This window comes from Sturnira hondurensis, unplaced genomic scaffold (assembly GCF_014824575.4).
Source record: "Sturnira hondurensis isolate 20B ecotype Veracruz unplaced genomic scaffold, ASM1482457v3 Scaffold0005329, whole genome shotgun sequence".
Taxonomy (NCBI): Eukaryota; Metazoa; Chordata; class Mammalia; order Chiroptera; family Phyllostomidae; genus Sturnira; species Sturnira hondurensis.
This window is the reverse complement of record NW_028077960.1, coordinates 9,765,957-9,793,279: the sequence shown is the minus strand read 5'-3', so window position 1 is coordinate 9,793,279 and position 27,323 is coordinate 9,765,957. Positions and strand designations below refer to the sequence as shown.

General features: G+C 35.8%; 1 protein-coding gene across 1 annotated transcript in view; it reads right to left on the bottom strand.

Moving 5' to 3' along the window:
* The window catches only part of MDGA2 (MAM domain containing glycosylphosphatidylinositol anchor 2), an 847,781-nt gene that overhangs the window by 266,567 nt on the left and 553,891 nt on the right, over window positions 1-27,323 (bottom strand). The window contains exons 5-6 of the mRNA XM_037047200.1: window positions 24,473-24,605; window positions 6,198-6,467 (exon numbers count right to left, since the gene is read on the bottom strand). Of these exons, the coding sequence (XP_036903095.1) occupies window positions 6,198-6,467; window positions 24,473-24,605 (403 nt within the window). The remainder of the gene's footprint in view (window positions 1-6,197; window positions 6,468-24,472; window positions 24,606-27,323) is intronic.

The following is a 27,323-nucleotide window of genomic DNA, read 5'->3' as shown; positions in this document are numbered from 1 at the left end:
CTTTCATGTACTCCTCTGCCATCTAAAATGGGCTATATATTTTAAAAAACTAGGCTAAATTTGGAAAGGCACCATGTAGCTTCATTAACACAGCATCCCTGGAACCGTACTGTGTGGGTTTTGAATCCCAGTCTGCAACTAAAATAAGGCTTATTTTGGTAAATTTGTTTAATTGTTCCCTCTTTAGTTTTACTTTTCTTTACAATAGAAAGAATAATATTTTACCTCATATATACTTCAAAACAATTAAAATGTTAATGGACATAGGTAGCCTAGTACATAAATAAACACCCAATCAATATGTAACTATTACTTTGCCTAAATGAAACTGGCACAAAAGTTCAAAGTCTTCTCCCATAGAATTTTTAAATTTTAAGATTTTTTGTAATAAGCCTAAATAAAGATCATTTTCAGATTTTAGCAGTGCTGTAATTGATACATATATATTAAATTGGTTCCAAACAAATATGTTGAATATTAAAATTCAAATATGTAAAGAAATCAATACTTTCATGTGAACAGACTTAGATAAATTAACTTTTCAAAATAGAAGGTTATGATGTTCCTGGAGGTTATAGTATATTTCTGTACAGCTATAAAAATGTAAATTTATGCTTCACTGAATACATATTGAATTCATCTGTAAAGGTTGAATCTATTTCAATATTGGTACTTTTATTTCTACATATTAAGTATCTGAAATCATATCCAACAAAAACAGAGTAATACTAGAATTAAAAGGAAAAGCCATGGACAATGTCACTTTGCAGTGGTCATGGATTCAAGATGGGGGTTGCTGAAATTAAGGAGAAAAGGGGAAAATAGAAACATAAATGAGAATGGAAGCAGAATGGGAGTGTGATGTGAATAGTATTGTTTGTGGAGTACAGTGCATAGTATGATGGCTTTAAATCAAGTCTGCATATTAGCTAACAGTCTTCCCTTCAAAAGACAGAGATGTTTGGCTCTGGCTAGGGTGGCTCAGTTGTTTGGGCACCGTCCAGCAAAGTGGGACATTACTAGATTCTCTGGTCAGGTGTGGACAGGAGGCAACCCACCAAGGTTTCTTTTCCTCTTTCTCCCTCCCTCTATCTCTCTTTAAAAAAAAATAAAGATATCTGGTTCCATCCAGAAACCAGGTTATCCTTTATCACTATCTTGATGAACAGAGTGCAGAAATGAAACAGAATGACTTCAGAAGCTGGATTAGAAGAACCTATGCAGTTCCTAGACCCTGGCGCAAGAATTCCAATACTCTGGCATGTGGAAAAAACATGTAAAGAGACAACTGAAAGAGGCTATTGAGAGAGCAAATGGGGAGGATGGGAGGGAGGGAGGGAAGAGGGTAGAAAAGAAAGGAGGAAGGAAGAGAAAGAAAGATCAGGAGACAGAGAGAGAGAGAGAGAGGAAACCAGCATGAGGAACATGGCAGTTTGGACTCTTTAGTCCAGGCACCATGGAAGAACCTACAGTCACCGTGAAGCTGACCCCAGCCCCAGCTACCTTCTGAATGAAATTTCTATGAGACCCTAAATTTTTTAGCTGACCTTTTAATCCTAAGATTTGTGAATATAATAAATGACTGCTATTATTTTATGCTCCTGTTTTGGGGTGGCTTGTTGCAAAGCAATGAATAATCAGAAGGATGTGGCCTATGGAATGAGCTAGTCACATCACACCGATGTTATATGATTTAATACAGATATAGAATTTCCTAATTTTGCTTCATATCATCTAGTGCATATTTATTCTATGAAAGAGAGACAGATGTTCTCAAAAAGTATCTAATATAAGTCAATGAACTTAAAAGAGACATTTTGTTAATTCAATATATTTATTGAACATCTACTAAAGGCTTAGTCATTTTCTACACTTTAGCACTATATCACTGAGTAAGACAACAGATGCATTTTTGTGCCTATCATCATGAGAAAGAAATAAACAATAAATAAAGAAATATGAGGTAATTCCAGATAGTTATATGATATGAAGAAACAATGAATCATGCAAAGGAGTTAGGAGTGGGTTAAGATAAAGTGGGCAGGGAAGCCATTTCCCAGGAGATAGTATTTTAAAATTAACATTCCAGGCTGAACAGTAAATATTTAAGTACTGATTTATAAAAAAGAACAATGAGGATAATGTGTCTAAAAGAGGAGAGGGATGTGACAGGATGATAATGAATTTGAATTCCATTGTAGGTAAGATGGGAAGCCATGGGAGGAATTTGATAGGGAGAATGAGATGATGTTAATCACTTTCTCTTGCATGAATGTAAGATACAGGGTTAGCTGTTGACAAAAACCCATGTCCTCTTATTTCCAGGCACACAGTAAGAATACATTTTTCAACCTCCACATCATCAAATGCATCTAGGTGTCTAATATCAAGCCAATGAAACATGATTGGATCTAATGCACACCTGACCCATAAGAATCTCCTGTGTGTGCTTCGTCAATCTCCCTCCCACTTCCAGCTGACAGGAAAGGAGCTAATGCTCAGAGCAACCTTAGTAACCACAAGTTGAAAATGGCAGAGGCAAGGCATCATCAGTCCAGGTGCTTAAATAATTGCACGGAGTGGAGTCTCTGCTCCTACAGCCATCTCCCAACGTACGTCCATCAATCTCACACACAATAACAGTCTCAGCATTGTCAACTAGGTAAAATCCTGAACTCTCTCATGAAAAACAACTGAAGTGTATTTGTTGTGAGCAATTACTTGCATGGGACTATTTTTTAACTCAGCCTAGTCTACCTCATCTAACACGGTGAAAAACAAAAACAGTCCCCCTTAAAAGACAGTCTGGACTGAAAAGATAAATAATGAAAAGGCTATTTTAATCAAGTACAGGAGCAATGGATAGTTTGCACAAGGATGGTATATCAGTGATTGTGGCAAGATATGGTCAGATTTAGAGTATAGTTTGAAGATTAGGCCAAGAAGACCTGCTGATGGATTGATCTAATTTTAAAATGTGGGCTAGAAATTTTGAAAACTCTTGTAATCTTTCTATATTCTTGTGATATTAGATAATAGACTAGCACTTTCCTGCCTCACTTTTGCTGAGAATAGAAGCCACAGAATTCCATAGTGAGTGCAGAAGAGACACCTTCTTATGCAAATTTTCAAAGGAAGTAAAAACATCTGTTCCATGATTCTTAGACTTGATAGACAATTAAAGGTAGAAACATGGAGAGAGACCAGTTTGCTTAGGAGAATATTTTTGGAGAAAATTGTGAGATGCACCTTCTTCCGAGCTTAAGGTGGCTGAGGGAGAACCTGTCTATTTCATCATCTCAGTCCTGTGGAGGCGTTTGGCATAGGACGAGACCTCCAGCCCAAAGTCTACCCACGCTAGGCTGGGGAGCCATTTTTAAATTAAATTTTAATGCTGTTTTGGATCGTGCATCTAAAATACTGAGTAAATATGTGCTTGTGATTTGCATGTACTGTTGGAGTCTCTATTTGTGAGAATGAGCAGAAGGGTCACGGGGTCTGCCTGACTCTTCCTGTTGTAGAGAAACATGAAGACACTGTATGAAAGTTAAAATGACCATGGAGCAACTAAATACAATAATGTGTTGAACATGTTCTGAATAAGGCTTGTTCAACACAGGTTCAATTCACGACAGGGGAAAAAATGTGAGCATCTCTAAATACAGCAAATCACAACAACAGGGAACTTTAGGCGGGGATGTTGTATCATCTTACAGGACTTGGGAAGCTGTGAGCTCAGACCACCTAACACAAAGTGAGGAAATCAACATAATTTTCTTAATAAATGGTATTAAGCAACTGCTTCTATCCTCACATGGGAGAAAAGTGGCTCTGTCATTGCACTATGTTTAATATGACAAAAAAGTCACTGCAGTTATATTGAAAAATGCTTTAAGAGAATATTAAAACATATGATATCCTTCTTTACATTTGAGCTTGTTATAAACATGGAATGTTATCCACATTGTTTATTTTGAAGCATTTTCTATTTGTTAAAAGACCGAGTGATGAATTCAAAAATCTTTCTCAAATTTTATGCCTATACATACCCTGGACTCTTATTTTGTCCACAGATATTCTCAAATAGTAATGAGCATTCTATACACAGAACATCCTTGTTCTTCCTCGGAACACACAGTGTATGGATCTTGATTTAATTATAAGAAAAAATGAGGAGAAAATAAATGTGGAGTTCAACTTCTACTGTATCCATGACACAGTTAATCTAAGACATTACAGAGGTCTACAAATTCAGAGCACTTTTAAATAATTTCCTTGCTATGATGAAAAGAAAACCATTTTTTCTTTAACTGCATTTCTTGGCCTTTGTGGCAGAAATGAGATGCCTTCCAAGTGTTGTAGCAGTTTTTCTCCCTACAGCGTAATCTCTGACTCTTTAACAAGACTATTTCTACATTCAGTAAGATTATGTTCAAATTTGATTTTGTGAGTTATATGTATGCCTCTGATGAGAGCTTCCCCTGCTAATATAACATGACTATGCAAATGTGTATTTCAGATGAACTAAAGGCATGAAAATTAACATTGGACTAACACAATTTTAGGGCTTTATATATTTTAGCTGTTGATATTGGAAACTGCCCTTTGTAAGAGCTCAGATAAAAAACTGTTAGGGTGGGAAAGAGCAAGTCATTCTCTGAGTGTATATTTTCTATGGATTGAGTTCATTTTTTACAAAGGGTGCCTGAGCAACACATTTTATGCTGGACATGTTGCCTTTTGTACATGGATTCAATATGGTTTTGGACGATCCTGTTGTCAAACTAGATTTAATGCATCATTTTTCTCTGGTGAGTACCTGTCCTGGATAAAATAATGAAATAAAGGATTCTACACTGTGTTCATGACCCTAAGGAGAGTTTTTCAATGCTTTAAATAATATCAAAATTATTAGAGCAAGATTTGGTAGCATTTTTTCAAAGCTACTTGGAAAAGCAAGTATTTTAAAGCAAACACAAAGCAGAAATGATAAACATCGGTGATTTGTAAAGTTTTTGCTTTCTTTTAAGATGTGGGGTAGAAGGTGAACAGAATACAGTTACTCACTGGGATAAGGAATTAGAAAGGCCCATTTTATCATGCTGATATTTAAAATAGAAAGGGTAACATAATTCCATTTGTAAACCTTCTCTTGTTATTCATTTCCATATATTATTTCTTTGTGTGCAGATCTGCCTTCCTTCCTTTCATTTGTCTGCTGGAAAAGTCCTCTTGGGCACGCGGATATCTGCTTTAACTTTGGAAGGAATCAGCATTCATCCTCTGTCCCCAACCCAGGACCATGCTGGTGAGACATGAAGATGCAGGCTCTCTTTTTGCACAATTAATGCAAATCATCCAAAAAGGAGGGAAAGCCTCTCGCCTCACCTGTAGCACCAACACACTAGCTGGCAGCCGCCACACTAGAACATCCCTGCTACTATTGTCTTAGAGACCCACATTTTACATCAGTTACTCAAATACAATTTGCCCATTGCTGTCCCTGACTTTTCCATGTATCTCTTTAATCTCGGTCTATAAAAACTCTACCCACTGTATAAGACCCAGTGAAAATATCATTAGATATTCCCTAGTAACCTATGCCAGAGGCCACTATATATTTTAATATTTCTATAGCTTTTGCTTATGTTTGCCATACACTATATCATATAACTATTCACTGATGCATTTTATTTTTAGTACCTAACAATAGAATCCTTGAGTATAGGTCAATGTTTTATAGGTCTCTATATGATTTCACAGTTTAAAACTCTGCTTGTAACAGGGATTCAATCGTGATTGTTAACCATTAAATTGATAAAGCTGTGAGACTCCTGGAGTAATACATGATCTATATAAAAATGTTTCATCATACATGATGTTCTATGCCACAATTGCATTTTAATCATTTCTTTTACTCAGAACACATTATAAGAACTATTCAATGGTGTCACTAAAAATATGTCACGAAAACTATTACACGGAAACATAAGACATTGCGATTAAGATTTAGAAATTTTAGGATCCATTTATAATTAGACATCCTTCATTACTTATAAACCGTTTTCTGTATATGTCACATATATATGCAATAGCTGGGAGAATACTTTTTTATACCAAACAGCATTTGCTTTGCAATAGCCTGGCTCATCCAGAAATCTGTTTGTCACCATCTCTAGGCAAACGTACCAACGTACCTCTCACAATGATGTTGGTGGACTTTTTAGCAGGGTTTCCTACATTGTTATTGGCAATGCAGCTATAAGTGCCAGCATCTTCTGAGGTGATGGCAGGGATGGTCAAAGTTCCTCCATTCAAAACAGTCTTTTCGGGCAGAATCCCAAAGGACCTGACCCAAGTGAGAGACGGTGCGGGCTCTCCTCCTGTCGTAACACACACTAATGTTATGGCCTCTCCAGGGTTTACAACTATAGGGTCATCCACCAAGAGTTTAATTGACGGAGATGCTAAAAGACATAAACAAAAGAACACGCACCTATTTAGATCTGCTACAACTAGAATTCAACAGTATGCTTTATATTCATTCAAACCATTAAAATGAAACAGTGCTCTCTTTTGTCAAAATCTTATTGTATTTATCAAACTGAAACCAGATATAATGATTATGTATTTAATTCTGTGGCATAAACCTGTAGAATTATGTTAAGAATCTTATACATGGAGAGGAAAATTAAAATTTATGTATTTCTGGAGTATTGTTCCAAATTAGAATAGTAAGAGGGATAAAGTTTTAAAACAAAAATCTCTTTCTTTTTGAATGCTGACAATGACCATTTGTTTTTGTCATTCCACATATAAATATTGTAGCTGTTCACTCCTTATATTTTTATGGGAAAGATCATCAATTATTTAATTTTGAATCATTCTGTAGTGAAATGATACATATGTTCTTATAACCTAAATAAAAATGAATAAGAGATAGAGGCATAGATCCTTATGCAGAGGTGTCTTCTTCACAAGATCAGCAAGAGTATGAACTCGCTATTCCTGCTGCCTGGAGTCCTCTCTCAGTGCTTACCCCCCTGGTAAAAACTAGTAGTTACGTACTTTACCATGCTCAAATGCCAATATCGATTCTTCACCAAATTCCTAGTTTTATGTCCAAGCCAGTTGAGTTATTCCCTCCTTTTTATAAGCATAGCTGCCTATACTACCCACCCCCAACATTAGAACATTTACTACCCCTCCCCTTTCACTGTGACAGATTTAGGCATAGGACTCCAGAGCAAAAAAGATAATGTTTTTCATTCTTGTACCCACAACACCCAGAAAAGATTCTGACAGAAGAATTAGAAGTTCAATAACATCTTATTGGAGAAAGAATGTTGCACTTAAAGATTAAAGAACAGACACTTCACCTAAAGCCTACAATTGATCATAAATTTAGGCAAAAAAAAAACCATAAAAGAATGTAAATATGCCTCAGGATTTCATGAGCCATTCATTGAAAATTACTAGTTATCACAATTTGACAAGTCTTCCATGGTTCAACCCATCTAAACTTAACCATGCTTTATATCACTAACAAAGTAAAGACAAGAGATTTCTCTATTGTCATTTATTACACCAGTCATATAAAATCAGCATGGCATATTATTTACACTTCTTTGCATTTAATTACTTGCTCAGTTATAACATGTACATTACTATTCATGAACCATGTACTTAAGCCAAATTATATCCCTGAAACCAAAATAAAGAGCCTTTGTTATAAGGTGACCAGAATGTATATAATTCATACATTCTGAATGCATGGACCTAAAAACCAATCACCATTAAGGCTCTTCTGTGTGATATCTTGCAGCAGCGAAATAGATAAAGACATCAGCTCTAAGGCCATCTGCTGTTCATCTTGCAGCTATACTTCTTAAAGCCTTACCAGAGTGGCAAGGCAAATAATGATTCTGCTCTGGCAACCTCAGCTGCTGAAATGGAGGCAGCTGGTATTTCTCCCTGCAGTGTCGCAATACAGAAGGATGGGTGGGAAAAGGTACTTTCTTATTGGCTACTCTCTTATTGGTCTGATAAAGAGTTTTTTTTCTTTTTATTGCACATCCTGGGGATACTGTACAGCATCTTGATTCCCTTTATGATTCTATAATTTCATTTTATAGTAACTTTGACAAAGGTTGCTTCATAGCTCATCTTCACAAGTAATTTGGAACATATTTAACTTAGTGGGGCCTCTGTTGGCTCCTCTAAACATCAAGGGAATTCTGGTAGAGAATTCCTAAAAGACAACCTAGACCGATTTATACCTTCAAGGGGAAAACACCTGGGCATATAGTCTCCTCATCGTATGACACATCTTACTCAGGTTACTCCCGTGTCTAAATTGATTCCAAGACAGAGCAAAGATTAAAAAATCACATCAGGTCCTGGCTAGGGTGGCTCAGCTGGACTGAGTGCTGGACTGAGTGCACTCAGTGGACTGAGTGCTGGCCTATGAACCAAAGGGGCGCCAGTTGGGATTCCTGGTCAGGGCACATGTCTGGGTTGCAGGCCGGGTCCTCCTTGCAGGGAGCTCAAGAGGCAACCACACATTGATGTTTCTCTCTCTTTCTCCCTCTTTTCCCCTCTATAAAAATAAATAAATAAAATCTCTAAAAAAATTTTTAAATCACAGCAGGAGTTTAATTGGCTAGATCATTGATAGTGACAAAGTAAACTGAAAACAGAGGAATATATCTATGTTTCATTTTTAGAAAATAATATTAATTTATGTATTGATTAAGTTATAACCATGTGTCAGGCTCTGTTCTACCCACTGGAGACACAGAACAAAACAGACAAAAATCCTACTCTGAAGGTGTTTGTATTACATGGAGACAGTTACAGTCCTTAATGTGCACCAGGCCCCCTTCAAAAAGCTGTATGTATATTGATGCATTTAATTGTTTGAGATAGGTACTATTGTTACCTATTTCTATTATTAAAAATCTAAGAAACTGCTTCAATAACTTGCCAAAGATCCCTTTAGTAGGGAATCGTAAAGCCGGGCTTCTCATCTAGGCAGCCTGGGTGACGATGGGTATAAAGTACTGCAAATAAACCCCAGAGCAAAAAGAAATAAGGCTGATCTTCCCCAGTTCTATCTGAATCTTGATGATCTTTGTGTCACAGAAAGAGTTAGTGCTGCCTCCGTAACAGAAAGAGGGGGTAGGTAACATCACCATCCACTACTATATTATACAAATCTGGGGAGGGCAAAAATAAACGTGGTCAGCTCGCCAAACATTTAGAAAATTCTACCATTCAGAATAGAATGCCATAGGGATTTGTGAACCACCTAAGTCATAGTTAAAGAGCTTACATTCTGAACTGTCTTTGGAAGATGCTCTTAGGCCATTGCTCGGGCATGTTTACTCCTAACCCACACAGCTGTCCCTTGGTGTGTCCAGGGATTGGCACCAGGGCCCCCACAGATACCAAAGTCCAGAAATCCTCAAGTCCCTTATATAACACGGAATGGTGCTTTCATATAGCCTATGTGCATTCTCCTGTCTAATTTAAGTCATCTCTAGATTACTTACAATGACTAATACAATACAAATGTTCTGTAAATACTTGTTTCATTGTATTCTTTAAAGAATAATGACAAAAGTCTGTACCTGTTCAGAACAGAAGCACAGACATAGGACTAGCTACATAGTACATGTCGACAACAACATAACATTTAAAAACATTTTTATTTTTATTTATTTTTTATTTATCTGTTAGAGGGGAAGGGAAGGAGAGAAGGAGAGAAATATCAATGTATGGTTGCCTCGCGTGAGTCCCCTGCTGGGAACTGGCCTGCAACCCAGACATGTGCCCTGACTGGGAATCAAACTGTGACCATGTGGTTCGCAGGCCCGTGCTCAATCCACTAAGCTACACCAACCAGGGCTTAAAAACATTTTTAATATTTAGTTGATTAAATGTGTAGGTACAGAAACTACAGATAAGCAGCATCAATTGTACTTTATGTAACTATAATGGGCTCAGTTATTTAAATTCTCAGATTTCAAGAATTAAGGAGCTGGAAGACTTTTTCATTTAAACATGGAAAGTCTTCTTTAGACAGTGGCAATTAATAATCTACCAGTAAGGAAGAATATGAGAAGCTTGTATGTTATTACATGAACTCATAAGTATGGTCTCAAAGGTAAATTACAAACCAAGCCTCCATCTATTTCAACAGCCATCCCCAAAATGTCAGATTAGATAAGTACAGTTTGAAAAAACAAGAAAAGAAATAATGTATCTGTATGTTTATTTTAGGTGTTACCAGCGAGAAAAGAGAGAGAGAGAAATAGTTTGCTAATGCTTCTAAATTAAGCTATAAAATACTGCTAAGACTACTACATGAAGGACAAAAATGGCCATATTTTGCTGAGCATAATCCTGGACCAAAGATCAGATAAAAGAAATAAAATCATGCAAGTTATACATACATTCATATTGNTAAGTACAGTTTGAAAAAACAAGAAAAGAAAAAATGTATCTGTATGTTTATTTTAAATAAACATATTTAAATAATGTATCTGTATGTTTATCTGTATGTTACCAGCGAGAAAAGAGAGAGAGAGAAATAGTTTGCTAATGCTTCTAAATTAAGCTATAAAATACTGCTAAGACTACTACATGAAGGACAAAAATGGCCATATTTTGCTGAGCATAATCCTGGACCAAAGATCAGATAAAAGAAATAAAATCATGCAAGTTATACATACATTCATATTGAACACATCTGAACATTATGATGATTATTTACTTTGAATTCTAGAAGTAGTTTTATAAAATAGAATAAAAAGCATCATGTCTTGATTGCCTGAATTGGGCTACAGCCCAGATAAGTGCAGCATCATGAGAACCTCCACCCTTTCCAACCACATGGCTGGGACTGCTGCTCTCACCTCCAGCAGACATGCGTGTATTGGAAGGTGTTAGAATTAGGAGGCTAATTCTAGGATGGGAGGTGCCTGAGTAAATGAATTTTATTTATTTATTTTTAAAAAATTGTGTTTATTTATTTTTAGAGAGAGGGGAAGGGAAGGAGAAAGAGAGGGAGAGAAACATCAATGTGTGGTTGCCTCTCATATGCCCCCTACTGGGAACCTGGCCTGCAACCCAGGCCTGTGCCCTGACTGGGAATCAAACTGGCGACCCTTTGGTTCACAGACCCACGCTCAATCCACTGAGCTACACAAACCAGGGCTAGATTGTGTTTCATGAAGGTCTAAATGTGTTCTGGGAAGATGTTTTCCTTTTAAGTACTCATACATTAAGTACTTTTAGCCATTATGTGCATATTGATATTCCTTCTCTACGGTTAATTAAATAAAAAAGAAAAAGAAAGGCAGAAAAAGAATTAGAACATAATGTGGTAAAAAATAAATATGTCAAAGCACAGGGATGATTCCAAGTTTTCTGTGTGGTTAACGATTTGCTGGACTGAATTACAAAGCCCTAAAATCATGGTTTTATCCTGGAGAAAATGACAACTTTAAACTATAGACCTTGTAGGTATCACTACAGTATGATGTTGACATGCTATAAATATTAACACTGTTTAACACTATTATTACAAATCTAATTCTAACAGAAGTCCATTTAAGTCTAACTACTACCCTAGCTATATTTCTTATCTGTGAATTTCAGACAGTCAGAGAACATTTAAATACATTGTTGCCATGTTCTAGGGTAATGCTGCTACATGATAAGTAGGTATTCATTTTTTGAGTAAGATAATACTGTAATGTAACATATGTAAAGAAACTAAATAAGCGGCACAAAATGAAACATTTTTAAAGGAAGATTAAAAGCCAATAAAACCATTTTAAACTATTTTAATATGAAAGATAAACCATTGATGGAATCACCTCTGAATTCAATTCCGCTCTACACATAAAAAAAGCATTGTATAGCCCTGGCTGGTGTAGCTCAGTGGATTGAGTGCGGGCCTGCGAACCACACGATTGCGGTTCAATTCCCAGTCAGGGCACATGCCTGGGTTGCATGCCAGTTCCCAGCAGGGGACTCACGAGAGGCAACCATACATTGATGTTTATCTCCTTCTCTCCTTCCCCTTTTCTCTAAAGATAAATAAATAAAATCTTGAAAAAAAAAAAAAAGGCATTGTATAAAGTGACCTGCCAATATTTTATTTCTCAAAGCTACTGGAAATAGAGCTTTCCATTCTAGTTCTGATATTTTTAATACACATTTTTGATAAATCCACATTTCCCCATTTTACATGATTAATATGAGCTGCTGAAATACTCTGCAGAGAAAACAAATACTTACTGTTTGTTTTTAATGTTATATCAATTTTTGTTTTTCTTAAAGTTCTTAATATTGGTGTTTTTTGATTTGCCCATTTAACTTTCCAGCAACTTGAGGATGAAATGTATATTAGTCTTTCTCTGTGGAGCTCTATACATGTTATAATGCTTTTCTGAGCCTGTATGTAAATTCACATTCTGCTAAAACACACAAACCAATGTTAAGCACATACCACTCTATATTGACTGAATTTTCCAGTTCTTTGTGCAGTAGATAGTGTCAAATTGTGTAAAGATATCCCATCAGGTTGCTTTTTACTTATAGTTCCAAAAAGAAGAGGGCTTGAACTTTACAATCTTCATCAGATTGAGTTAAATTGAAAATTGAAACACAACATTCAATGAGGCAAGACCTTAGGTATTAAGTATTCCTAATCACGATCAAGAGAATTAGAAAAGCATAAGAGTAGGAGTTTGGCCTTCGGTTCTCCTTTCTATTCTGTCTAGGTAATTGGTTTAGTGGAATCAGTCCCAACAAAGACCCATATTATGCTACTTCTTTCCCCAGTAGTTTTATTTTTTCTTGTTGCACCTAATGTTTTCTCTCTTCACTTTGGAAACATACATTTTAATTTGCACTTAACATGTGACAATCACTTTGAAGAAATTCCTTCTCCATTGTTACTTGTTAGGTCACGCTATCTGAATTTCCTGAATTTTAGAATTTTAGAACTACAAACTCTTTTCAGTAAAATAAAGCCAACTGGTGTTGCTAGATTTTGCTAACAAGACAAAATGCTACTTACTTCCAGGACTTTCTTTACTAATCTGTCTAAAATCCCTGCCTCTTGGTTGTTTGAGGACAATGTTGCAATGCCAGACCAGAGTGAAAACCTAGAGGAGATTCATACAACTGTCATTCCTCTCTATGACAAACACCGTCAATAAATTCCTATTACACAATGTGTTGATCAGAAATCAGCACTGCTGACCACTGCACATCTACTGGATAGTATGTGGCTAAAGGATACAGTCCAAACAGACTCAAGTAGAACAATATTGCAACTAAGGCATTGAAACTAAAAGGAGACAATAGAAATGCTGTTTAAAACATAAGCTGAAGCATATTACAGTTGGACATACCTATTTGCTATCATAATAGAAGAGTAGCAAGTAAATCAAGAAGGGTAGGTTGTTATCAGAAAAAAAGAAGTGAGTCTTAGAATAGACTTTGTAGAAAATGGAAACTGAGGGAACCGAAATCTTTGTGATGCTTTGGAAAGAGCTGTGACCACAGCAAACCGAATGTACGTGCTCCATCTGGATTTATAGTCTAAAGGCTGATGCATTTCCAATACTCAGCTTGTCCATTTTCCCCAGCCTATTAATGCCTGCTCTCCTCCCAGTCCCAGTCACAATACACTAGGTACCTTACTCCTACTATATGGACCACTATGTGGACTCTCTTTCCTTCAAAATGAATTAAAAGCCCTCATAAACCAATATGGACCCTTTAACTTATGGTTACCATAGGTCATGTGACTCGATAACATTAACAGTGACCACGAGACTAATCTTTGCCACAACCCAGTGTGTTAAATCTTATGAGCAGTGTGGCTAAGGTCAGAGGATGCCTTGAAAACACCAATAATTAAGCATGGAGTTTTAACAACAATATGGTTATTTCGTGATATCAGTATATAAGTGGAGAAACATACATTTATGGCATGCTCAAAAAAAAACTGTTTGCATTTTGCCTGTTCTTTAAATTGAAATAAATATGTTTGACAAATGTTGTTTGATGAGCTAATAGTCAATTCCTATTTTCCTATTTTTTAAAAATTTACATTTACTTGGCACTGATGAGTACACATGAATTTAAAAACAGATAAGAACATAAATTGTTTAGATTTTTTCATTATGGAAGTCAATATAAGCTATAAAAAGAACTTCATAAAATACATCAGAAGTAGTTATATACATACTACCAATGTACATTTCTATATTTATATATATCATAGATATGATAATTTACATTAATGATATATACAATATTGACATTCACTTATTTCTCAAACTATTGAGAAAATTTTGGAATTTAGTTGTGAGTTAATATTTCTGCTGAAAAGTACAGACCAGTAGAGTCTACCATTTATATCTTCAACTAAATAAAAACAAAAAAAATCAAAGGACTAAATGAGATTTTAGAAATTCGTATTGCTTTCTGCACGAAGGTCATTTTTTAAATCTAACAACCACCACAAAAACTAAGAGCCTATTATTTGCAAAGTGCTGTTAATACACTTTCATTTAATCTTCACAATGTATATAATGAGCTTAGGTTCCTTGGAAAGATTGACATTCCTAAATGCCTTTGAGCATGGGGAGGACAGCGGTCAAGGATGCATCTTCTTTTGAATGAGGTCACTGTCACCCTGCCAGTGACTTTGTGTATGAGAAGTACTGAGATTTGCAGAGTTTCCCCTAATTAAGTGCATTAGGTCCAGAGATTATTGGTTGACTCAATTTTTTTCCTCAAATACTAATGTAAGAGGCTTACATAAAAGGACAACAGCACAACGAGGTATTAGTCTCAAATTCTGTAAACCTGCATGCAGTCTGCTCGCATGGACCTTGGAGCTCAAGAGTAGCTATGTGTGTACAGGCTGCATCTGCTTCTTGGGGGTCACTTCATTTTGTGTAAGTTTTTGTGGTTGTGGATGTTTTCTGCCTAGATAAAATGAAATTGTAGAGCTAATGCTCTTTTTCCATCAATCTGAAACCCACTTCAAAGCACACTGTCAACAGGATTTAGCAGAACAGCAACTTCAATGCTTTGAAATAATTGGTGACCCTACCACTTGGTGGGGAGAGCCAAGATCCAGACCCAGGTCTTTCCCATTGATATTTCTTTACTTAGACTGTACATGTATGAACATTAACTACTGACATTAATGCTAGTGTCTTACATGGAGGAGGCTAGATGGTAGATCAGATCATTGGGTGACCAAAGTACTGGTTTGCCTGGGATTATAGGGTTTCCCAGGATGCCAGACTTTCACTGAGTCCAGCACATCTGGAATGGGTGACCCAAAGAATGTCTCCTGATATAATCCATCTGAGGGTTTGGGGTAAGTAAGTAATGGCATTAGCGACATGCAGTTATGGAAATTATTCTTCATCGTGAGAGCCAGTAATCTATAAAATCAAATTTGTCAGTGAATAATCATGGAGACATTCTGTATCACAAGTTATGAGTGACAAGCTTAAAAACCATGAAGGAAGTCTCAAATGCATTTCTAGGAACTGAATTACCTATAATAGCACAATTTTTGGTTTTGCTAGAACAATAGAACCTTCACAAGTACTAAGCCATGGTGTCCCAATCCATAAACTAGCAGTTTAAAATTACAAATCAAATAATCTCAAGAACATAAAAAATATTACTCATTTTAGCACATCTTCATTCAACCCACTGAAAAAAATATAAAACACATAGTTTGCATTTTTGTATCATTATGAAAACTTTTAAATTGTTCAATAATAATTAGTTTGATAGCATATTAAAAATAACTTATATGATCTCATCTATAAGTGGAATTTAATAATTAAAAAACAAGCAGGCAAAATATAACCAGAGACATTGAAATTAAGAACAAACTGATGGTAACCAGAGGGGAGGTGAGAGGAGATAATGGGAGAAAAATGGGGAAGGGTTCTGTGGGGCAACTTTCCTCACAAGTCCCCCCGTGTGCCACAGATGAGAGTGAACGTGACTGAGACATGATCTGCTTGGAGAGGAGAGGTGGCCAGTTTCTCTTGCGAAAAAAAGGCCTTGAGCAGTGGCCAGTTTCTCAGGGGAAAAAGGGCATTGAGCCCCTTCCTCCAGAGGCTTTTATTAGGTTGTAATACACAGGAATACAGGGTGTCAAGGATCAAACAGTAGATAACATTTCAAAGAAATCTGAGGGCTTAATCTGAGTCAGTGTCTGTCAGGAAACAGGGTTGCAGAAACTTTGGGATACATACTCATTTCCTACTCAAACCCTTATCATATGAATGAAAGCACTCTTAGCAGAGCAGATTTCACAGGTTTATCAGCAAGTCTTTGTGATGCCAGATTTCTCCCCAGGACACGCTCTAGCAAGNAGGATCAAACAGTAGATAACATTTCAAAGAAATCTGAGGGCTTAATCTGAGTCAGTGTCTGTCAGGAAACAGGGTTGCAGAAACTTTGCTTGCAGAAACAAGCCTCAGAAACTATGGCTTGCAGACATACTCATTTCCTACTCAAACCCTTATCATATGAATGAAAGCACTCTTAGCAGAGCAGATTTCACAGGTTTATCAGCAAGTCTTTGTGATGCCAGATTTCTCCCCAGGACACGCTCTAGCAAGGCAAGGAGCTGCACCCCTCCCAAACAGGCATTCAGGCTTAAGGGGATTAGAGCCAAGAAGCACTTCTCCCAGAGAACATGGGGACTCAGGCTATGTCAAAGCCAGGGGATCAGAGTCCATTGCTTCCTCTTTTTTGCAGCCCTCCCCCCGCCGCCCCGAGTCCTTCCATGATGGCCTCCCAAGTGATTGTGTCTGGCCTAGGTTTCCCCTCCTCTGAGGGGTCTTACCCATCAAGGACTTCCAACCATGCTTCGGGGGCAGGGAGGAAACTGAGGCAGCATTTGCTACCAGAGACAAGCTTTGTCACCTGCGGCTCGCATTCCAGAGGTTGTCACTCGCTCATCCTTAGCCACAGGGGGTAGAGTTACAATTCCTGAAACCAGGCAGAATGGTCCACAACAGTTTTCAGGAACATTTATAAAGAACACATGGACAAAATCAAGGGTGAGTAGGATCAAGGGTGGGAAGGGGGAATGGTGGAGGGAAAATGGAGATAACTGTACTTGAACAACAATAAAAAACGTGGAAAAAATAAAAATTACTTATAAAACACAAGCCATTTGATATGCTCCAAAATACTTATGCTGAGTTGTACCATATTCCAGTAATTTATTTCTTTCAATAAATGTAATAGTGTTGCCTTTCAATTGATTAACAATGTTTTAAATTTTCTTCTGAGTTAGCTATTCACTCTATCTGGGTTATGGTTTCTTCTGGGAGAGTTTATAGTTTATGAGGAATATTTTATATAAGAACTCAGTCCAAGAATAACCTTCGATATAATGAATCTGAAAAATTCACTGCTAGGACAAGAAAACGTATAGGTGTAGAGAGATCCCGGCAACGTGCCAACTTCCTGTTACTATGGTAATAGGATTCTGGAAAATCTGGGTCACGTTGTTGCTCTGGAAACAGTCTCAGGAAGACCAAAGTTGAAACCCCATAATGACCACCACTTCTGTCCCCAGATCACCTTATACTCACCATGTATAGTTTCACACCTCTAGAGCCACACACATGAGAATAGAGCTTATGTAAGTTTGCTCTCCTTAGGAAATGACAGAGCACTAAGATGAAGGCTCTGTTAGGCATCAGCAAAACTTCACGTTTCTTTAATTTCCCTTATATGCCATTATCAGTTTCACAAAATACTATTGTATATTTCTGTTAAACATTTCTGCCAGTAATAGTCTAGATAATAAAATATGAGACTACATATTCATCTCTCAACATTTTTCTGGGAAACACTAATATTTAATTTAACCACTGATAAACACAGTTAGTAAAATGATTATGAGTTCATTTCAACATTACTCATCAATGGTTGAAGCTATATAGCATAGCCTAGCAAAGATTCTAAGATACTTATCACTATCTGATTATGATAGTGTAATTTTATTCCTTATTTCTACTAACTAGGTTAACAATCCAATTCAATGATAACTACTGTTTATTGTATTTATTATAGGCTTATACTTTTTAAAAGTTCTTCATTTAGTAGCCTACAAATTTATAGCCTGCAAAACCAAATAATGTAAATACTGTGTTATTCCAATTTTTAGGGAGGGAAAATAGGAAAGCTAAGTAAAAGGTCAAAATTTGTACATCTGAAATTTAAATCTTAGATTTCTGACCTTCAATATTTATGTAAAAGAACTACAAGAAACATCTCATTCTCTAAAGATAGCATGTTAACAATATCCTAATAAGATTTGTTGTGTTCTTTTGGTTCCTGCAGTAGTAAATACTGTTGCTTAAAAATACTGAATGACAAATAAATTTATTAAGTCATTTATATGCCCAATATTTTAGTGTATACAAATCAGATGTTTTTCTGTTTTTTCTCATTTCACATTCTGACTTCTCTATCATAAAAAAATAAAATCAGAATAAAATACACAGGCTCATTGAGACATTTTTTATGTCTGTATGCCACACTTTTAAAACTGGATGATGATGCCATTACAAAAGCGATGACTGTTCTCTACTAAAGTTTTATCTTTTCTTTATTGTTGCTTCCTTCCTACTTCTCCAAAGCTAAGACTATAGGGTCACAAATATTCTGAATTGAGTTCCCTTTTTAAGTGGAAATTCTACTAAATAATAGGCTCTTCTCTTTAAAATGCGGGCTCATTTTCTTGCTTGGATTTAACATATGTTATAAACGTATCTAAAATGTTTAAAGGAACTCTAAATTCAAAGGACACGTTTCACTCATCTGAAAGTGTGATGGACTGAACTGTGATCTCCCCAGATGGATATGATGAAGGCTTATCCCCATTATGACTGCATTTAGACATAGGGGCCTTTTTCGGGAAGGAAGGAAGGTAAATGAGGTCCTTATTAAAGTGGAACTTTAATCTGACACGGCTGGTATCCTTATGAGAGGTGGAAAAGACCAGCGCTTGCTCAGTCTCTCCCTCCATGAAACAGAGGAAAGGCCATAGAGAAAGGGAGTTGTTTATAAGCCAGGAAAGACAAGCCTCACTGTGAATCAACCCTGACAGCCCCTTAATCTTGGACTTCCAAACTATAGACTGTGAGAAAATAAAATTTATTGTTCAAGCCATCCATTTTGTTGTCTTCTGTTATGGCAGCCCAAGAAGGCATACAGGAAGCCATTATATTTGCACTATGTATTTGTCAAAAACGTAGTCTTTCTTTAAAGTAGTGATTGTTGATGAAAAAAATATCTAGTTCTAATAAAGGATGCTACTGATTGCCCAGATGCTGAAAACAGCTCAAATGCCCATATGGCTAAGAAAAATGCATGAGGTTATTACCTGGGTGCCGATGACAGCAAAATTTCTACTGCGTTTCCCTTGCACCAAAACCAGCTCTCTCTGACAATGGGCATACTCTTTTACAAGAGGCAGTGCCAATGTCCACACCATTCTTATTATCCACAGATATCCCTTTAAAATTCCAAGACTGAAATATTATTTTATTTCTCCTAACATTTCGATAAGTTAATTAAATTCCTATAAACCACGAGTAGCACACAGCATACAAAATTGAGGCTCACAGTAATTGCTAGGCAATTCTTATAACTTCCCTGTGGGTTATCTAAAATAATAAGCACAGATAATAGCTTTCCAATAGAGGGAACATAAATGTTTCCTTAATCTCTATTATTGTTCATGGTAATTTACTGAGACAGATTGGAGGAAAAAAAGAAGAGAAAAAAAGAAGAAAGAGGGAAAGGAGAGAAAGAAAGGAAGAAAAAAGAAGGAGTGCAAGTTTTCCCTGTTCCTACAGTCAGGAATACTTCTGTGGACTTGGTTCCAAAAGGTAATGCCCATTTTTTTAAATTAATGTCCACATTAACTTTTATAAATGTTAAATTTGTGCAGAATGGATCAAAGGTCCTATATAATTAAATAAAATTAACTCCACCTGTCCCATTTCTTTATAGAATTCATCATATCCTCTCAAGCAAGTACAAAATATGTGTTTCATTCTAATTAAGTGACCTGCTTAAGTGTTGTTTGCTTTTGAAATCATGAGACATCAATATATAAGTACTCTAAGTATGTTTAAATAAATTAAATTGTTCTATCATAATCCTATGTCCCCTCATGTTAAAAACATGCATAATTTGAGAAATTTAAAATAGTTTATATTCAACATTACCATGATTACAATAATTTAAAATATATATTTATTAATGGTCTAAGTTTATGTATTTTAACAAGTTTATTTTAACAAATTATGAAAATAGTGCTATATTAAGAATTTACCAATCAAGAGCTAATATTCTTTTTCATCCAAGTGGGAGTAGGAAAACAAGCAAACCAGCTTTTGGACACTGAGACAACATTATGTCAATTAGTCATGGAGTATGCATGACAGGAAATAAACTACAATCATTCTTGATGTTTATGATAAATACTTTATGATAAAATTCTGAGTTTTTATAATGATGTCTGAGGCAGCTAGATTAGGTGTGAAAAATAATGGCATTTCTATGGCAGGAGATTTTTCATGGCTGCCAAGTAACCAACAGAAGCCAACAAATGATTAGAAACTCCATGGCAGATATAAAATTACAAGCTCTACTATGATGCCAGATCATAGTCACAAAGTTAAGAAAACACATTACTGGTAAATCTCTAGATGATACTGACTCTAAAGCCACACTCAGACATTGCTCTTCTAAGCAATCATTTTCTAAAAGATTTTATTTATTTATCTTTAGAGGGGAAGGGAAGGAGAGAGAGGGAAAGAAATATCAATGTATGGTTGCCTCTCGTGAGTCCCTTGCTGGGAACTGGCCTGCAACCCAGGCATGTGCCCTGACTTGGAATTGAACCGTGATCGTGTGGTTCCCAGGCCCATGCTCAATCCACTGAGCTACACCAGCCAGGGCTTCTTCTAAGCAATCTTAAAAATTTGGTTTTTAGTAATGAAAGTTTCATTCACAACATGGCATGGGTTCACAGAAAACAGCCTGGCAACAAAGACAACATTTGCTTTCTAAAGCATTTATCTTATGCTTGTTTAAGCTATATCCATTACCAGGTCATTCCTCAGAAAGTCTAATTCAGCAAGTAGGGATAGATCAGGGAAATTGTACTTCATGTTTTAATTGTTCAGGGGCAAAACTTTTAGAAATCCTTATCCAGGGCAGACATTGTCTCCATTTTTATATGCTATATCTTTTGGCATTGTACATATCAGGTAATAAAGTTATTGCAATTAAAATGCTTACTTGACTACAGGGATGTTAAAATGAAATACTGTCTGTACCAAAAATACATTTTGCTCAATGATTTGATCTCCATTACAAAATTATTTCCAAAGCTGCACTATCAGAAACATATTAGCAGATTAATCAAATAATATTTATAATAGATTTTTCTCCCCCTCAATAAATTACACACTTTCCTTGACATTCTGCATATCAAGAGTTGAAAACATAGGCACTTTATCTATGTGATTCACAAGAATAAAACCATAAAGAGCATTTGACTCTCGCATCCTTATGGCCATGATGACTCACGAGTCTCTTCCAGCCTTAGAAGAGCAATGAACTAGGCTCTATGCACTTCTTTGTCAGTTTATAGACTTGTTTACATGACGATGCCGAAAGCTTAATTTATTATTCCTGGTGTACTTTGAGAGCTACCTTAATGATTTCACCTATTTGAAATGCACAAACTATTCCAACTTTGAGCACAGGCAGATGGGAAAAGTGCTGAAGCAAACCTGGTTTGAATATGTAAAGCACCAGGCAAATGACATGCCTGATTACAGTTATTGAAGAGTCAGACAAGGCACTAGCTTATATTTTTAAACCCAATTATTTACCACCATCCTAATGCTCATCATCTAATAAACATCAATCTAATTTTGTGAGATAATTTATGAAGGAGAATAACAGGTCATTTTGTTCGCTCAATTCAGATGTACAGTACTTTAGCCTGAACTATAAGGAACGAAGCAGAAGGCTGAGAGGCCCCCATACTCTCCGTAACACAGGTAGTCAAGTCTCTGTTTTTTGAGCTAGCAGTTGTTAAAAATCATCTCAGAAATAAAGTCACTCAATGGCTTTAAAAAACACCAGGCATGGAAAAGACTATCACCTCTTGTGGTAATCCTCTCCTTTGATTAAGAAGTCCTTATTCCTGATAAGACACTCTGGCTGAGATTTATGTTCATTTTCTCCAGCTCCACAGAAATAGTGAATAGCTAGTCAGAATCCTTTTTAAGATCACTTAATTCAAACATTGAAATCAATCCTATTTCCACTCCTAATTAGCTGTGGGACATTGGGATTTAATAAACCCATATATTTCTACATCTTAAAATATTAAATATATTTTTATTGTACCTGTTAATCTGTAAAGAATTTTTGTTTATATTGACTTAGTTCATTTGCAAAACAACCCATTGAGTATACAAAATTACTTATGATACAAAATTAGTCAACATAATTCACAAAATATGTCATGCCAAAAGAACAATATAATCACACTCAATTCTTATATGTTAATCACTGATTTTTATTTCTTAATATCCTATGTTCTTTTTCAAGTAAAATGAGATTATTAACTTTTATGTCTTAGATCCACTTAAGACATGTAATTTTTTTCCTGTGACATAGTTTCTATCAAGTGTTTCTCATCCTTCTTGATGAAGTTTAATTTTATCTCTCACATCCTTCTTTTGCTTTCTTCTAAAATTTTTGATCTGGTGCTTAATAGAGCATTTCTCTAGTTTAAGAAAATTTACATCTTAGTTAATATCCCTATGGTTATCATTGCTGACTCAAAATGGAAACCCAGTAAGTTTCTGAGGAATGAATGAATAAATAAAAAAATAAATAACCCTGGCTGGTGTGGCTCAGTGGATTGAGCTCTGGACTGTGAACCAAAGGGCTATGGGTTCAATTCCCAGTCGGGGCACATGCCTGGGTTGTGGGTCAGGTCCCCAGTAGGAGGCACATGAGAGGCAACCACACATTGATGTTTCTGTCCCTCTATTTCCTCCTTCCCTTCTCCTCTCTCTAAAAATAAATTAATTAAAGCTTTAAAATAAATAAATAATCTTTTAAAATTTGACATTGAAACATATGCTGATAAATCCATGTATGACTATACTGTTTTTACTCATCTTTCAAAAAAAATCTAGGTATAATCTGTTTAAGCTGAATAGCTCTGGCTAGCTCTGTGTTGGGAGAACTAATAAAATGTGTTCCAAATGCTTTATAAATATAAACTCATTGATTCTTCTTACAACTTTACGGGTTTATGAGGACACAGGTAAAGAAGGGTGAAGTCACTTGCTCAACAAGATCCAAGAGCTAATAAGTGGCAGCATCAGGGCATAAAAACAGTCATATCAACGCCCATATTGCTTAAGAATTTTGTTAATGAAAAACGTAATTAGGGATGAGTGGGGTGGGAGGCATGGTGGGATGGGGTAAAAAATGGGGAACACTGTACTTGAACAACAATAAAAAAGTAATCATAACTCTTTATCTTAATGTAATTGCTTGAAAGTAAAATTTTATTGTCATTGCACTGAAAGTTTCTCAAAACCAGTTGAATTCTAATTTGTTAAGGTGATTGTTTATACTCAAGCATACAAAAGAAAGCTCATCAATATGACCTCTCTTTGCTCTTTCATCTGGCAATTTCTTCTTCTTTTTTTTTTAAACATTTTATTTATTTATTTTTAGAGGGGAAGGAAAGGAGGAAGAGAAACATCAATGTATGGTTGCTTCTTGTGCATCCCCTGCTGGGAATTGGCCCCTGCGGGGAACTGGCCTGCAACCCAGGCATGTGCCCTGACTGGGAATCGAACCACGATCATCTGGTTCGCAGGCCCACGCTCAATCCACTGAGCTACACCAGCCAGGGCTGGCAATTTCTTCTTAATGTTTGCATTTACTCTAAGACCTATATTACTAAACAGAAGCTAACTTAAGTTTCAGTCTTGCTCATGTTTTGACATTTTCTACAAAAATATTTTCTTAAAAATACCTACTTAAAATTGCCAATTAGCTTTCCTGACTTGAAATACAGTAAAAGAGACTTGCTTGTTCCATTTGTGAATTCAATGATCAGGAATTATTATTTTGCATGCTACATAAACAAACATATTAAATTTTACAGTGTCCATTTACCAAAAGTTTTTCAGATATCGCAGAATTATCTGGGAAAGAAAAGAATGTTCCATTCCTACAAATACTATAGAAATCACTTGGTCTATAAGAAAGTTAAAGAGCCATTAAACATTAGCTGTGGATAATAAACATAAAACTTTCAGAGATAGTCCCTTACCTGTTTTATTGGAAAGTCTAAATGAAACCATCTTATCAGGAATATTACATACGCTCCTCACTGAAGCAATGCAGCTATAATTAGCATAATCCTGAGGTCGAAGATTCTTTAGTTTTAAGATCTTTGTTTCACCCTGAAAATGTAAAAAATATCATTAGAAGAAGTCCATAGTAACCAAAATGAATGAATGAATGAAGGAATGAATTCTAGCATTACATTGTATTAAATCATATTATTAGCAGAATATAATATGGTAGATTGTCTTGTTTTTAAAAGAAAAATGTCCTACATTTTGAAAAATCATTTCATATAAAAATAACACTATAATGTCTCCAGAGATTAAAACTAACAGACCATAATGAAAATTCATAACATCTTCTTTATAAACTAGCTTCCTGGGGGTGGATCTATTTTTGGTGGTGGTTGTGCAAATTATTATGCAAAGATCGGCACAGTGTACTTAATAATGAAATTTATTCAACGAACACTGCAATCTATGCAGACTTCAACACGAAATGTTATGAAAGAAAAGGATTCTGAAGAAGAGCCAATAAACGAAACTGTGTTGGTAGAACAAAGCTAATGAAGTCAATCTAATGATAGATAATTTAAATTTCTATACACAAGTAAGTTGTGAATATGGAGCAGTGAGAGATGATAGATATAAAACTGCATAAAGAAGTAGTCCTGACTGTAGCTATATTATTGTCATTATTTTACATTCAAGAGTTCAAGGTCTAGGTATCCCAGGTAAATCTGCAAAATAGCAGATAGACTAAAATAAAGTAAGGGGCCAGAAATATCATACAAACTCTTGATTAGGCAGGAAACAGTGCAAAAAGAAAAACACTAACATCATTCAAAGCTCAAAAAGAGTAAATGATGAACACCAAAACAAAAAAAGAAAAAATAATCTTTCTGCCCTATCCATAGGTCTCCTGGAATTCTTTCCCTTCCAGTCTATGCATCTCTTCCAAATAGATCCTTTATAAATAACTTAATTGTGAAGATGTTATAGCAATTTTCAAAATGTGAATTTGTTTCCAGATAAAATGTGTATAAAACCATGTGTTTATTTTATTTTACTTCAGTCACATCACTTAAATCTTAAAAACTGCAACACTTGCATAGATTCTTCAAAAGTATCAAGTTCATTTGCAAAACAAAAACGAAAAACAAAAAATAAAGAAACAAACAAAAACTTGCCCACACAGAGGCAGGCACACAGAGGTTTCCAAGTGTGTCCAATGAATCTCTCCTGCAGGGTGCATTTGGCCACAATTCCTTTCACTCACTGTCAAAGTTCATTCTTAACTCAGTCACATCTTTAGCAATTTCCTCTGTGGGATAAGCAACAATGTTTCTTTCTCTACAGACACGTACAAATACACACCACGCAAATATACACACACAGTCAGTGTTTGTGCTTCTGAAACTTATATTTGAAACAAGTTCTCAGCGTATTGCAGAGTTATCATTTACATTAACTAGATAGAATGCCTAGAACAGTATGCTTAGCTGGAAAGTGTAGTTGAAAGAAAATGTTATACTAGAACCAGCTGACTCAGACAATATTCTAATGAGGTGATGAACCCTACTTCTTCCAACTCTGTGACTGTTACTGCTTATATTTTTGTACTTTCCTTTCTTCTCTCAACACTTAACTGTTGGTATTTCCTGAAATTCTATTTATCCCATAGTTAATCTGGCTATAACATTCTTCTGGGTGATCTTAGCCTTGCTGATGAATTTCTGCCACAAGCCAGGACACCAAGTCTCTATCCCTCTTCCAGGATTTGCATAGACCAAACTTTCTCTCCGATGTGTTCATTCTGCTGTCTCACAGACACCCAAAACTCAACATATTCTAAATTGAACTTCAAGACTAATCCTCTAAACCTACTTTTTTCTTTGATAACAGGAATCTTAGACTTTCAATTACTACTTCTTATTTGTATCTTCAGTATCTCAGTCTCAGATCCTTTTATTGACCTTTAAGTATATTTGATCTCAACCATTCTTTTTATTTACTTTTAGAGTGTAATCTTAGTTCTAAACCCTACATTCAGCTGAAAAAATCCTGTTTAGTAGTTTAAGAATGCAAGCCAATAGAAAGACCTAATTTGTCACCAAGAGGATAATATGCAAATCTGACTATACCATTACTCTGCTTAAATAACATGGCTTATAATTGCTCTTAAAAAGGGGCAATAGCTACTAACATGGCTTTCAACTCTTATAACTTACATTCTCCTTTCCTCTCCCCAGTCTCACCTCATTCTTTTTTCAAATTTTTATTTCTTTAAGAATTTATTTTTATCGTTTATACTATTACCTTTGTTCCCACTGTGACTCCCTTTCCCCATGTCTATCCTGCCCCTCCCCATGTCAATCCCCATACTGTTGTCCATGACCACGGATGTGTATAAATATTCTTTGGTTAATCTCTTTACCACCTTTCATCCCGTCTCCACCCCCTCCTTTCTGGCAGCTGTCAGTCTGTTTCATGTATCGAAGCTTCTGTTACTACGTTTTTTGTTGTTAGTTTATTGTGTACATTAGATTCCAAATATATGTGAGATCATGTGGTATTAGTCTTCCACTGAATGGCTTAATTCACTTAGCATACTATTCTCTAGATCCATCCATGTTGTTGCAAATGTAGGCATTTCTTCTTCATTTTAAAAATGATTTTTTAGTTTTTTTAAATTGTTGTTTGAGTGGGATTGCCTCCATTTTCCCTCCACCATTTTCCCCCATCCCACCCTCGATCCTACCCACCTTTGGCTTTGTCCATAGGTCCTTTATACATGTTCCTTGATGACCTTTCCCATTTTTCCCCCGTTATCCC